Source organism: Myripristis murdjan, chromosome 11 (genome assembly GCF_902150065.1).
Source record: "Myripristis murdjan chromosome 11, fMyrMur1.1, whole genome shotgun sequence".
Classification (NCBI taxonomy): domain Eukaryota; kingdom Metazoa; phylum Chordata; class Actinopteri; order Holocentriformes; family Holocentridae; genus Myripristis; species Myripristis murdjan.
In genome coordinates, this window is record NC_043990.1 from 2,319,052 (window position 1) to 2,333,625 (window position 14,574).

At 41.9% G+C, this 14,574-nt stretch overlaps 1 protein-coding gene and 1 gene segment (V, D, J or C); one reads left to right on the top strand and one right to left on the bottom strand.

The window, feature by feature from the left end:
* Positions 1–331: 331 nt before the first annotated feature.
* LOC115367892 (uncharacterized) lies at positions 332–7,639 on the top strand. Its single transcript, XM_030063851.1, has 6 exons — positions 332–383; positions 491–818; positions 1,444–1,447; positions 3,569–3,766; positions 4,385–4,436; positions 7,344–7,639. The coding sequence occupies exons 1-6, from the start codon at positions 332–334 to the stop codon at positions 7,637–7,639; spliced, it is 930 nt and encodes a 309-aa protein (XP_029919711.1).
* Positions 7,640–8,772: 1,133 nt separating this feature from the next.
* Positions 8,773–14,493, bottom strand: LOC115367535 (Ig kappa chain V region Mem5-like). The segment is given in 4 exon segments: positions 8,773–9,174; positions 10,588–10,622; positions 13,925–14,225; positions 14,442–14,493. Coding segments are annotated over 4 exon segments (717 nt in total).
* Positions 14,494–14,574: the final 81 nt, after the last annotated feature.

The following is a 14,574-nucleotide window of genomic DNA, read 5'->3' on the forward strand; positions in this document are numbered from 1 at the left end:
AGAATTCGATCAAACTCTGCCACAATAAAACAACAGAGAAGAAATTCTTAGGGAAAAATGTTACACATATCAAGATAAAAAAAAAAAAAAAAAACAGCTCAATCAACAGTTTGTTAAATTGATTAAATTGATCCATTGATGAACATCCTGATGAGAGTAATGTGTGTCCCTGTTGGAGTGGGTCAGAGCATTTCCATAGAGAGCTACTTTGCATCAGCAGCACCATGCTCCAGTGCTCTGGGAGAGTTTATAGTCCTGAGAGTTGAAGACTGGATGACTGACAGCTGTCCTTCATGACAACAGAAGCCCCAGAAATCCTCCTCATCCAAAAATGACTTTGAGCTCCATCCTCATGTGGACTTTCCTCTGCTGCTGCTTGACAGGTAAAGTCCAGAGAATCAAAGTCCTCTCCTCTATGAAGATCCGTCCCTCTGAAATGAAGCGGAGAAAAGCATGACACTGCTTTGTTTTTTTGTCTGTGTGTCCTCAGAGTCCAGAGGCCAGGTCACAGTGACTCAGCCTGGAGCAGTGAGGGCTGCTCCGGGAGCCTCCGTCACCATCACATGTAAAACCAGCCGGGATGTTCAAGTGTGGAACAGCAACCACCTTTTAGCCTGGTACCAACAGAGAGATGGAGAAATTCCTAAACTCCTCATTTACTTTGCTAATACTCGAGCATCAGGGATTCCAGATCGTTTTACAGGCAGTGGATCAGGGAGTGACTTCACTCTGACCATCAGTGGAGTCCAGGCTGAAGATGCAGCAGTTTACTACTGTCAGAGTCAACACCACATCAACAGTCAGTATCTGTTCACACAGTGAAAAAGCGTCGTACAAAAACCTCCCTCAGTCAGACTGAACAGAAAGTGAAGTGACTGCTGCAGCTGGAAGCTACTGCAGGGACTGATACAGTTCACTGAGGACACACACACACACACACACACACACACACACACACACACATACACAAATATGGTTGATGAGAACATATGATCTTGTTGATAGTGTCAGTGTCAGTTTTCCCTCTGAGCTTCAAACAGCCACCTCCCACCTCAACAAGCTGAAAGTTCCCCCAAATGAAGAGGACAGTTCCAGTGAAGAAGCCCAATCCAAAACATTAAAATCACAACAACATGGAGCAAAGTGAGCTGCCCTGATGCCGACCCCCAAACCACTGCTGCATGACAGCTTGAAGTCTCTGAAAATCCATTTTCATGTCATAGTGGAATGAATGTAAACCAATGGCTGTAATCAAAGGGAGGAAAATGATATGTGAGTTCTTAAATACCACTGCTTGCTTTGGGAAAAGATCAGCAGGAACATTTTGTAGATTTGACACTGAACATTCAGAGTCACTGGGATGGTCCTTTAAGGCCTCATGTCCTCTTATGAGAAGTTGTGAGCTCAACTGGCCAACTGTAATTGGCTGATCTGTGGTTCCAGCCAGGTAATGTCACCACCTGTTGTGCTCTGCAGCAGATGACATCACCTGGAACCAGCCAATAGCATGTCACCGATTCAGTGTCCTGATGTCCGCCAGCAGATGTCAGGCCTCACACACATTTGGGTTTGGGGTTTGGGGACTTTAAGATTGATTTATTTTTTCTTTCCCTCATCTTTATCCACATTCTGCTCAAGTTAGTTTTCACTGAGCTCAGAATTTCAGGTTAAAAAGTGAAATGTCCCAATCAGTATAGTGTAACACAGCAAAGGAAGTAATGCTCTTTTCACTCTTTTCTGACATGTAAGTTGTTGACTTTTCTTAGTTTGTCCACAATGTGTAAAGAAAAGTGCAATAAAGCAGCTGTGAGTCAGACATTATGGTGAAAGCAGGAAAAAGGATTTAATGAAACAAATGATATTAAACATGTATGAAGAAACTTTTTTTTCAACAATTAGTCCAGAGAGTCCAGAGAGCGACTGATCCATTGAAAACCTCATGGTTGTCAAGATGACACGGCTCTCTCACTGTGGAAGGAATGATCTGACAGAAATTCATTTTACTTTGTGAAACCTGGATGATAGTGTTGTAGTCAAGACCGCACAAACTGAGATCAAGACATTACCGAGACGAGAGAGTAGCAGCACAATGAAACGAATCTCAAATCTAAGGAAATTTGTTGTCTGACTTCCTGTAAAAAGTATGCCATCATACTTTTTAAAATTGCATTGACCTGACAAGCAATGATAAATATGTCATTTCATAAAGAAAGATTAAAAGAAAAAGGAATAAGGCCTAAATTAAATGAATTAAGTAGAAAAAAAACATTTAAGCAAGGTTTCTTGAACATGAGTCTTCAACTTAAGCAATTTGAGAACATTTTGCAATTTAGTGCTTTGACAGCTATAGTTTGACTCATTTCAAGCAATTAAGGCTTTTTTTTTGTTTATATCTTGAAATAACATGTTAATCTGGATTTGTCAGGTGAATATTGCTTATAATGAGTGTAAAGAGATTAATACACCTTCATCTGAAATAAGATACACCTTCTTTTAGTTTTTGCATGGGTCTTATAAAAGACACAAGTAGATTTCCAAAGATGCAAAAAAGTAAGGGTTCAGGGTTTTTCAGGATGATGAAATTGAATACTGAATATAAAATTCCATTTATGAGCTTCCATTTATATTTTAATGAATATTTATTATGCTAAATAATGATTTTTAAGGAACCTTGCATGGATGCTATTTTTTTAACATATATTTCAGCATTATTACACAAGAGGGTGTGAAGTTACAATAATGACGGTCAAGCACACCCTCGAGTGTAATAATGCGATTATACAACTATTACCAACAAAATAAAATGTATAATCAAAATGTATTCATACTGTGGGCATTTTGCTCTCAAATTATAAAAGTTTTTTGCTAGCATTCTCTCCACTTCAGCGGAAATACATGAGATCTGACATTAACTAGTCCTTGTCAGCCAACCAACTTGGGCTTATCGAAACTGAATAAATACCACACATAGCAACACAAAACTGCTTTGCTAGCTTAATCATATTGCAACTAGAATATTGGCTGGGAAAAAAAAAAAAAAATTCATGTACTGATAGTTAAACTTCTGCCAACTTCTCAGTCATTTTTAATTTAACAGGTGCCGTGACAGCGACTCAGCAACACAGCTGATCTTTATCTACAACCAACTTATATTAACAGTTATATTTACATATAGGCCTCTGCTTTCCAGTGTCAGCGCCAAAACAAACATCTGTCTTTTCATAAACTCACCAGCAGATGTTTTATTTCAGCTGGGGGTGTGTCAGTTATATAATTTCAACCCACCTTTCAGGGGCCTTTGCTAATCACCTTTTCAGGTTATTATCAATTTACCTCTGAAATAAAGACCACCGTTTTCACAGATGTGCTGATTTATTAAATATTCCTTTCAATGTACAGATGCAAACAAATTGACAAATTAATTAAATCAATGGCCTAGGCAACTCATAAAGAATAAACAAATGAATAATGATTAATAGGCTAATTAATAACTGATAACTGATAACATTAACACATTAATAACAAGAAGAAAGTTATAGCCTGTACATCTCTGTGGAAAATCTTACAGGTACTGTCCATGGTTCTGAATGCGCATCAGCGGCTACTGTCCATGGTGCTGAATCTGCCTCAGCGGGTACTGCTCGTGGTTCTGAATGTGCATCAGCGGCTACTGTCCGTGGTGCTGAATCTGCCTCAGCAGGTACTGGCCGTGGTTCTGAATGTGCATCAGCGGGTGCTGTCCGTGGTGCTGAATCTGCATCAGCAGGTACTGCCCGTGGTTCTGAATGTGCATCAGTGGGTACTGTCCGTGGTGCTGAATGCGCCTCAGCGGGTACTGTCCGTGGTTCTGAATCAGCCACAGCAGGTACTGTCCGTGCATTTCATTCTCTTTATTATAGAAATTAAAGCCCCATAAAATTCACGGATCCTCCATGAATTTTATGGGGCTTTAATTTGTTTAGCTCTTCTTTACTTACACCTGCGAAATCAGCTGTTTGCCCGGTGTTTTTCAGGTAGTCTTGTAGACATTTGACGGCCCTCTTCTGTCTTGTCTTCCTCGTTCAGCCATTTACCCAAACTTAGGTCTCCAAAGAAATCAAAATTGACAACAAAACGGTCCATTATGCAGACTAACAAAGCTGACAGTGGCTTTTGATGCGGGTTTCAGTGAAACGTTCCGAGTTGCCTTAGAAACCACACAGACTCGGGCAATAAGCTATAGGCGGAGTAATATTTTCAGTGTTGAGGTATTTTTCATTTGAGCATGGCTAGCCCTGCTGTCATGCTCATTTGAGCATATTCTAAATGTCTGATTGACCAGCCAGATTGCTCAGTTGGATCTACGTGTTGTATAATTTTTAAAAATCTCACGTACCCCCTGGAGTTGCTCCACATACCTCCAGGGGTATTCGTACCCCCATTTGAGAAACTGTGCTGTAGGGTATATGCCCACATCAGCATAAGCACTGACATCTTCTGCTAAAAACACAACCATAGAGGAAATCAAGTTGATCATATAATGATGTCCCTTACTGTATCGACCTCAGGAGCCATGACAGCTATGAAAAACTGTGACACTGCCATTTGGTTCCTGTCCGTTCTCATGTTTATTCTATGTTGATCCCCTCGTGCATGTTGCTGCACGTCAGCCAGTCCACCATGAGGCACAGAAAACACTCGCCGACACATTTTGCAATTTGCCTTGTAGGCCTACTCGTTGCCACTGACGCTGTCAGGCCACGGGTTCTCTCTCTTTGCATTCGCGTCTGTACTTTAGCAAACGTTTTTGCTTTTGGAGATGTGGTGGAGTGTCGGTTGTAGCCGACATCTTTAAAACACGCGGGTGCCCTGGTGCACGCAGTGCGCAGCGTCCGTGTGTGTAACTAGGCAACCCATGACAGGAGCGGGTAGGCAGGCAGACAGTCACAGAGAGAGACACAGCCACGGGAGGTGGAGGTCTATCCGCTGTACCTCGCGTCAGCTCCTCACTAAGCGGGTCCTGCCACGATTACATTAGCTGCCTTTAACATTTCCTGTGTTTTATTTGGTTCATTATTCAGTGTTGATGTGTGTGTGACAGACGTGTATGTGGCATTTATGAAAATACGGGACAAATTGCGAAACATTTAATTGTCAATTTAAGGACTACCAAAATACCCTAATGGCCATGAAGAACTTATGCAACAAGAGAGAAAGCCAGCCAGAGTTTGCTGATATTTTTCATGGCGATTTCCCGGGACGCCAAACATAAGCACCGCTTCTCCAGCCATCTTCATCCAATCTTGTGTTCAGGGGGCGTGTCACTCAAGGTGTTGCAAAGGCTGTGTGACACTGGGAAGGCAGAGGCTGCACTTTTCTTTTTTCTCTTATCAAAGTATTGAGAGCCTGGTCTCGACCTGTCTTGATCAAAAATCCCGAGTCCGCCCGGTCCGAGACCAAGACAAGACCCAGTGAAAATGCCTTAGATTCCGGGACAAGACCGAGACCCTCAAAAAGTGGTATCGAGACCGATCTCGAGTACTACAACACTAGTATTTGTAGTAGTAGTGGTAGTGGTAGAGATAGAAGTAGTAGTGGTAGTAGTAGTAGTGCTGGTGGCAGTAGTAGTGGTAATAGTGGTAGTAGTAGTAGTGATAGTAGAGGTAGTAATAGTAGCAGTGGTGGTGGCATTAGCAGTAGTAGTAGTAGTGGTAGTAGTAGTGGTAGTAGTAGTGGTGGTGGCATTAGTAGTGGTAGTAGTAGTAGAGGTAGTAGTAGTAGTAGCAGTAGTAGTAGTAGCACCAGAGGTTTTGGACAATAATACTAAACAAAAATTTCAAAGATAAAGTGTCAAACCATTATTGGTTATGGATCACTCGAGGACTATAATAATGGCAGTTTTATAATGAAATCTAATTATTGTCATTGCTGTAGGGAACCAACAAGTTCAATGCAGTCTCCAACTGAACCACTAGGTGGCAGTAAACCACCTGACAATGCATTGCCTCTGACAGCTGTCTCTGAATGGCGCCACTGTAAGCTGCACAATTTGCACATACCCACACGTTTTTGCATGTTTGTTTTGTACTACAAATTCATTTTTTTTCTGTTGCTTCACTATTGATGTTTTTTTTTTTTTTTTTTTTTTTTTTTTTTTTTTTTTTTTTTTTATGGGCACAGTCTCGGTCACAAATGAAAGATCTCACTGGAAACGGGAATGGAACTTGACATACACGCTGTCCATCCTCCCTTTCCATCTCCCTGCATGGACTTTCTCACTCTTTTTTTTCCCTTTCTGCTTTATTTGACAGGCACCGTAGAGAGAGACAGGAAACTTGGGTTCGAACCTGAGGCTGCTGATCCTGAGGATCTTTCTCAGATGATTCAGCAGTGGGAGAGATTTGATGAAACTGGTCTTCAAGGTTTCTCCTCCCTCTCTGAGCTCAGTAACCGTGGCAACAGACAGGCGTCACTGCTCAACCATGGCAACAGACAAGTTTCACTGTTAAAAATAAAGGCTGAGAGCCACATGGCCTTCAAAGTACCAAGGTTTTACTTACCCGCTGAAAAATGTAGTTTACATTTACGCACTGGGGCGAGAATGTGAGGCCATTTAGTCTTTTTTACCACCATTTTTTTGTGTGTGTGTGTGTGTGTGCTGAAACCAACATCTCACCATGGTTTACTGTAGTTGTGTTTGCTGCTGAACGACACCAACAGACAGGTTTCACAATTGAAAACTAACTGAATATATTCTACTTCTACTACAGCAGGCTGTTGAAATTTTGATCAGAGAAAATCTTTATTTTCTATGATCCATTTCCATCGTCTTTAGTCTTTATTAAGAGCTTTGGAAGACATCAATTATCACACATAAAACCATCTTGAAAACATATTGAGTCATCAAACTAAACCAATGGAAATATAACTTAGGAATATTATTTATCAGGAGTTTATTGAAAATTATCCATTGATTAACATCCTGATGAGAGTAATGTGTGTCCCTGTTGGAGTGGGTCAGAGCATTTCCATAGAGAGCCACTTTGCATCAGCAGCACCATGCTCCAGTGCTCTGGGAGAGTTTATAGTCCTGAGAGTTGAAGACTGGATGACTGACAGCTGTCCTTCATGACAACAGAAGCCCCAGAAATCCTCCTCATCCAAACATGACTTTGAGCTCCATCCTCATCTGGACTCTCCTCTGCTGCTGCTTGACAGGTAAAGACCAGAGAATCAAAGTCCTCTCCTCTATGAAGATCCGTCCCTCTGAAATGAAGCAGAGAAAAGCATGACGCTGCTTTCTGTTTTTGTCTGTGTGTCCTCAGAGTCCAGAGGCCAGGTCACAGTGACTCAGCCTGGAGCAGTGAGGGCTGCTCTGGGAGCCTCAACCACCATCACAAGTAAAACCAGCCGGGATGTTTATGTTTTTGCTTTCAGCTACCACTGTTTAGCCTGGTACCAACAGAGAAATGGAGGAACTCCTAAACTGCTCATTTACTGGGCTAATACTCGAAAATCAGGGATTCCAGATCGCTTTTCAGGCAGTGGATCAGGGAGTGACTTCACTCTGACCATCAGTGGAGTCCAGGCTGAAGATGCAGCAGTTTACTACTGTCAGAGTGTCCACTTTACCAACAGTAAAGACGTGTTCACACAGTGAAAAAGAGTCTACAAAAACCTCCCTCAGTCAGACTGAACATAAAACTGAAGTGACTGCTGCAGCTGGAAGCTACTGCAGGGACTGATACAGTTCACTGAGGACACACACACACACACACACACACACACACACACACACACACACACACACAGTATCATCTTGTTGTCAGTGTCAGTGTCAGTTTTCCCTCTGAGCTTCAAACAGCCACCTCCCACCTCAACAAGCTGAAAGTTCCCCCAAATGAAGAGGACAGTTCCAGTGAAGAAGCCCAATCAGAAACATTAAAAGAACAACAACATGGAGCAAAGTGATCTGCCCTGATGCCGACCCCCAAACCACTGCTGAATGATCCAAACAGCTTATCCCCCACACATCAACATCTATTCACTGACCACACAGCAAAACATCACATACACATCAGTAACAATATATGCCGAGGCTAATACCAATAGTGCAATAAAATGTCTGTTAAACAGATTACATGTTACATTAGTGTTGTGTCACTGTTCAGTGTGGTTATGACTGTGGGATAAAAACTGTTCCAGAATGTTTTGATGGATCTGTATCTTCTGCCAGATGGCAAAAGTTCAAAAAGGTGGTGGGCAGGGTGGAAAGGATCCTTGATTATGCTGTGTGACTTCTGCAAACAGCACGAGGTGAAGATGAATAGTGCCATTCATTTAAATTTATGTCATTGTTTAAAACTAGCACTCATTCCCATATGCTGATGATAAATTTTTTTATTTTTATAATTGTGAATAATGAGAACAATGAGAGCAAGTTTTCTCCAGTAATAAAAGTAGTAACAAAGCATATGGAAGATGCTTGGCCTAATCACTACTTTGCCTGGGAAGCATTATTCTGAATTAAATGAAGTTTTCCTGAAGTTTGACACCCTCATTTACGTTTTGAAATCTTACAGTATGTGTGCCAGCTGAACCTAAAATCCACTCCTCCTTCCCCGTGCTTTAATATCAGTGTTTATCAGGACAAAGGACACAACTTTTTTGGTAAAAAGATTTTTTATTATTATTTTAACATATATAGAGTATCAGCATTACAGCAAGAAAAATAAATGATTATTTAAAGATTTAATGAGAGAGAGGGAGAGAGAGAGATAGAGAGAGAGAGAGAGAGAGACATGAGGCAGAGTGCGAGCAGCTGCAGAGTGAAACCAGTAGCAGAAGTCCTAGTGAGTCAGGTCAGTTACTGGGGACACTGGTCTCTCCTCAGTGTCTCGGTCTGCGGAGACTGGGAGCCCTGGGTGGCCTCACAGGTGACAGAGCCCAGCTTCCTCCACTGGTCTGCAGTGAGCCTCAGGGTGCTGCTCCAGCTGTAGAGGCCATCCTTCTCCAGCACCCCGGGGCTCCTGCTCTGCTCCCAGCTGCTGCTGCTGCTGCTGCTGCCGTCCACCTTCCAGGCCAGCCTCCAGTCTGAGGGGAAGCCCTTGTTGGCCAGGCACATGAGCGTGGCCTTCCCCTGCCGCAGCTCCTCGCTGGAGGGGGGCAGCACCGTCAGGGTGGGAGGGGCGTCACCTAGGAGACACCAATCAGCTTAGAGGGCGGGAAATAAGCAGCTGGCAGTCAGCGGGCGGTTGGACACCTTTACTGTGTGAGAGTCCATTTTCCCCTTTAAGGACTTTCTGTCAGATGGTTTTTATGCTCCAGCAGTCACTCACTCACACCCTGTTTCACTTCCCTTTAAGAAGCCTCTCATGCACATCAGCACAGAAAGAGTCCTCATATTAATAGAAATACATCAATACACATAACAGAAAAAAATTACAATTATTTGGCTACTCCATAAAAATTATCACTCATCAATAATGGTGTGTGTCCTTAAATATTTTAAAGAATAGAAATCAAATCTAATTTTTACAGTTTAAATAATTTACTGTTTTATCAGCATTCATTATTTTTTATGTTAAAAGTCAAAGTAAATGCACAATACATTGTCTGTTTTAAAGAAATCTGAACAAGAGCAGCTATAACTAAAATAAATGTTTGTTGAGCATTTTCAGCCGTAATGATTTTCAAGCCACTTCTGTTCATCAAAACTGATTTCAACCAGCAAACAAACAAAGTAATGCATCAAATTATTTTCATCCCATGTGTTAAAAAATATATGAGATGAAATTAAGAATCTGAAATTTGGCTACATTTCCAGATTTTAATCCAGATCCCCACTCGGTTCAAATTAGTTTTCATTCAGCTTCACATGTCATGTAAAATACTAAATTCAAATCAGTTTGGTCAAAACGTCCGGAGGAACCAAAGCTTTGCATTCAACTTTTCTAACTTTGAAGCTGGTCAGTTTAAAACATTTTTTACAATTTATAATGAAAAGTCTAAAGAGGTACTGAGTCAACCTAAGTGTTTAAGGAGAAAAACAGGCAAGAAAACACAGTGACTAAAAGTGATGGAAATGAACAAAATACACATTAAAAACAGCCACTAACACTCACACAGAAGAATAAAAGTAACCCAGCAGCAGTAACACATTACATGATATTTAATATTTGTGCAGAAACTTACTTCCAAACTCCAGTCTGGTTCCTCCACCAAAAGTCCACCACAGTGATACAAATTCATTGAGCCGCCGTACAAAAACCTCTGACTGTAGAGAGACACGGCTCTCTCACTTTGTCAGAGAAAGCAACAACTATAAGCCCTCAAGATGCCACTTTAAAGAAATAATCTGCAATAAATGCTTTCTCTTCTGGTTCCAATCAACTTTATTTTAATAAACTTAAAGAAATTTGATCAATCATTTGGATTCAGATTTTTAAAGTCTCCTCTGATGTCACTACTTAGAGATCACTGTAGGTTTAAAATCAGATATTAACATGAAAAGTCAAGCACTGTAGTTTGATTCATAAATTTCAAATAATATAAAAAGATAAATATTTTTCTCATGGATTGATCAGAACATGAAATAATTAAACTTACTTCCAACATCCAGTCTGGTTCCTCCACCAAAAGTCAACCACAGTGATACAAACTCATTGAGGCGGCGTACAAAAACCTCTTACTGTAGACAGACACGGCTCTCTCACTTTGAAAACAACAAACTCACTGAGATCAGCCTCAGGTTTTAAAACTTACAAACAACTGACTGATGCATTATGACTAGCCATCAAATTATGTCAAAAATCATCAATATTGATTACATTTATTTTATTTTATTTTTTTTAATTTTAGCAAGGAAACTGATTTCTTCACCAGTGAAATAAAACACATTAATTTCTCTCATACAGCCATATTCATCATTTTCATGATTCACAGTCAACAAATAAAACATGATATCATCTGCATACAGTGATATCTTATGAGTGTGATTTCTGTCTTTGTTGCTTGAAATACTTTCATGTGTTTTTAAAGCCTCTACAGGGGGCTGAAGTACTGAGGCCAATAAAAACAGATGACAAAGGACATGCCTTATGTTTATATCAAGAGAAGACGACATTTGAGTTAAATTAAATGTTTTTTAGTCTACAGTGTTGAGGCTCAATAGTCTGGGTGGCCATGGTAACTGATGCCACATCGCTAAGTCATGAGTCATCATTCCTACAGGATCCCGGTGTGGACAAAGTTGCTGCATTCATACCAAGTGACAATGGAGCTGACATACAGTGTGTGCTGTTCAGAGGGCGACATGTGCACAGACCAGCAGAATTACTTTGCTTTCAATGCTAATTTATTATATTAAAATTTAAATGTTATTTAAATTTAAATTGATAATCTTTTTTCTACTATATCTACTTCAATTTTTGCATATTTTAGTTTTGTTCTTATGTTCAATTACTGAGTCCTTGATAAATTACTTCTTGTGCAGCAGTGATGAAATTTCACCCCAGGGATCAATACTTTAATTTTGTTTTCACTAGCAAGGACCACACCAACAACAAGATACCATTGAACGATTTATTGCAAAGTGAACTGTGAAGTTGATTAACAGTCTTGTAGTTCAGCTGCGTGTGGGGAAGCTTCTTAGGGAATCCGCCGTAGCTCCCGGGCACGACGATCCCCAAAAAAGTTTCATTACTTGAGACAGGATTGAACAGATCTGAGATCTGAATGAATGTAGCGGTGATATGCTTGAGATGACCAGCGGATCATAATTTGAGTTAGATGTTCGGAATGCCATTACGGGAGGCTGAGGAAGAGTGTCCAGAGTGGTGGACTGGGGATATGCCAGGAATTGAGAGGATTTGGCAAAAGTGCTGGTGGAACCAGAAGTGAGTGGCTACATGTCCAGATTTGGAGACAAACAGGGGATCTGATGGTGAAAAGCTCTGGGCTTTACGAAATTCCGGGTAGTTCAAAATAGACTCGAAAGGATTCAGAGTTGACTGGACTTTGAAGAAAAGACTGGTGTCGGTTGTCCTGATTTATTGGTTTTGGTTCGCTTAATGTAGTATACTATGGTGTCATCTGAGAAATACGATAAGGCGGAGATGCAAGCATGGCGATGATGGTCGAAGTGCAGGGAGGAGGCGGTGAATTCGGAGCATCTGAGGAACTCGAAAAAGGGAAGCAAGAACATGGCTTCCAGGGTTCGGCCACTTTGGGAGAACTGTATCCAGATTGAATGGTCTGGATACAGATGAATAGAAGGTCAGCGGTAAAAAGGAAGATGATGAGGGCTTTGCGCTGGCTCCTGACGTCAGAGGCCTCTACGGAGGGATGCTATTTGAGGATGGCTGGAGGCTAGATCTGGGGAGCCGGTTAGGAGCTTGGACAAAAGCTTATGTTGCTAAGGTATATTTTGATGGTGAGAGTTCTGATGCCAATGAGGAGTGGGCATAGGTGATGAAACTGTTCAAGGTGACGATGTCGAATGATGGGAAGATTAAGTTGAAGTGATACTGCTGATGATGGAGTTCCTGGATTCGATGATGAAGTAGTGATAGTGGAAGAGATGGAAGCACTTCCAAGCAGTCAAATAGGGTGAGAGTGTAGAGCGTGATAGACTGTTGATGATGGAGTTCCTGGATGCAATGATCAGTGGTATTAAGGCGGGCTTTACAGGTTGAACGTTGGAGCCGAATATGAAGGGAGCGTTGTTGGGTAGTTGACTGCATAAGGGGTCAAGCTTCTAAACTTCTGGAACGAGAAACAGAAGAGAGAGTATGCAATGGCATTGATGTGACCAGGGACATGAGCAGCTCGGAGGATGTACTGGTGAGTGACAGAGTGCCAGCTTAGATGACGCATGAACGGCATGATGGATATGGAATTGGAACGACATTTGCTGATGATGTCAATGAATGCCAGGTTATCGGAGTAGAGGAGGACAGACTTGCAAGACCATTCATGGCCCTGAAGGATGGCAGCGACTACGATGGGGTATATTTTGAAGAGCGCTGAAGATGCCGTCTTGCACTCACTAGCAAGCTCTGAGGGCCATTCTGTTGCCAACCATCTTCCAACCAGATCCAGCATGATCCAAACTTTCCAAACAATTTGAAATTAACTGACGAGTCGAGATGCGATCACAACAGCAGTTCTTTTAAAAATGACGCTGCTGGTACAACTACTGGACGTGACGCCGGAGGGGCAAAATGCCGGAAATGATGTAGTTCGGCGGACCAATCATAGCGCGGCAAGGCTCTGCGGCGGTTGCACAACCTCCGTAAGCTCCGCACAACCTCCGTACGCTTCGCGAACGCAGAAGCATAAATTGCCCTTTAGAGATGCGGAGGGTGCTGGCATCCCAGTGGCAGGAGTCCCGAATGGAAGAAACTGCTGCTGTTATTGGAATAGAGCTGTGGAGGGTGCTGGTATCCTGGTGCCAGGAGCCCCGAATGACGGAAACTGCAGTTGTTGCTGAATTAGAGCTGCAGTGTTGGCATCCCAGTGCCAGAAGCCCCTGCTGGAGGAATCGAACTCCCATCTCCAAGTTGAAAATCGTGTTTCGTTGTGAACCATCCACCACAACAACCACCTACCAAAACATGGATTTTGTTTGAGGTGATAATTCAAATTTTCAGCATTACAGCAGTAAAGTGGATAGCAAAAAAGGTCAGTTGGTCAGCTGGTATATTGTTTTCTGCACTGTGTTTGATATTTGTGAGTTTGTCTAAAAGGCACAATCCCAAAAATGACATATAATTCCTTTTAATAAACACAATCTATGAATAATGAAATCAAAATCATACAGATAAAATCTGTTAAATTCTGCCTTGGTGACTTTATAACAAAGTCTCTAGTGTCTCTGCAGCTGTTGAGTCAGATCAGTTCCTCTCCAGCTGAGGGAGGTTTTTGTACGATGTTGTTTCACTGTGTGAACGGGTAGCTGTAACCCTGCTGACAGTAGTAAACTCCTGAATCTTCAGCCTGGACTCCACTGATGGTCAGAGTGTAGTCAGACCCAGATCCACTTCCACTAAAACGACTTGAAACTCCAGACTGACGGGTTGTAGCATCATATATCAGGAGTTTAGGAGCTTCTCCAGGTTTCTGAAGGTACCACTCGAGGTTGTTACCAACATTTGTGCTTGTTTTACATCTCATAGTGACAGTCTGCCCACGACTAACAGACTGAGATCCAGGAGACTGAGTCAGAGTGATTTCTCCTGATGAATCTGGAAAATATCCAAAAGAGTAGAAGGGTTATTGAGACAAATACAGCTTGGAGAAAGATGATGAATATGAAAACAGAAGAGGAGGATTTCTTTAACATGGAGAACAGATGGAAGAAGGTGAATGCTGCTGGTCTCAGTGTTTCTCCATCACAGCAGAAGATGATTGTGGTAAAGCTGGTTGCATCCTGAAGCCAAGTTTTCAGAAGAGAGTCTCACCCTGAACAAGGAGCCCCAGGGTGCCCAGCAGGAGAATCTGTGACATCATCATTGTGCTGCCGGTGTGTCAGTGGCTCTGATAGGCCTGGACAGCCACTGATCAACACTGGCCTCTTAACGGGTGGAGAGCAGA

Excerpts from the sequence above, each read along its gene's own strand:
- LOC115367892 (XM_030063851.1), top strand. The coding sequence starts at position 332 with ATGACTTTGAGCTCCATCCTCATGTGGACTTTCCTCTGCTGCTGCTTG. Across the intron at positions 3,767-4,384 it reads TGCTGAATCTGCATCAGCAG|TTGCTCCACATACCTCCAGG; the intron begins GTACTGCCCGTG and ends TACCCCCTGGAG. Across the intron at positions 4,437-7,343 it reads CCCATTTGAGAAACTGTGCT|TGAGGGCTGCTCTGGGAGCC; the intron begins GTAGGGTATATG and ends AGCCTGGAGCAG.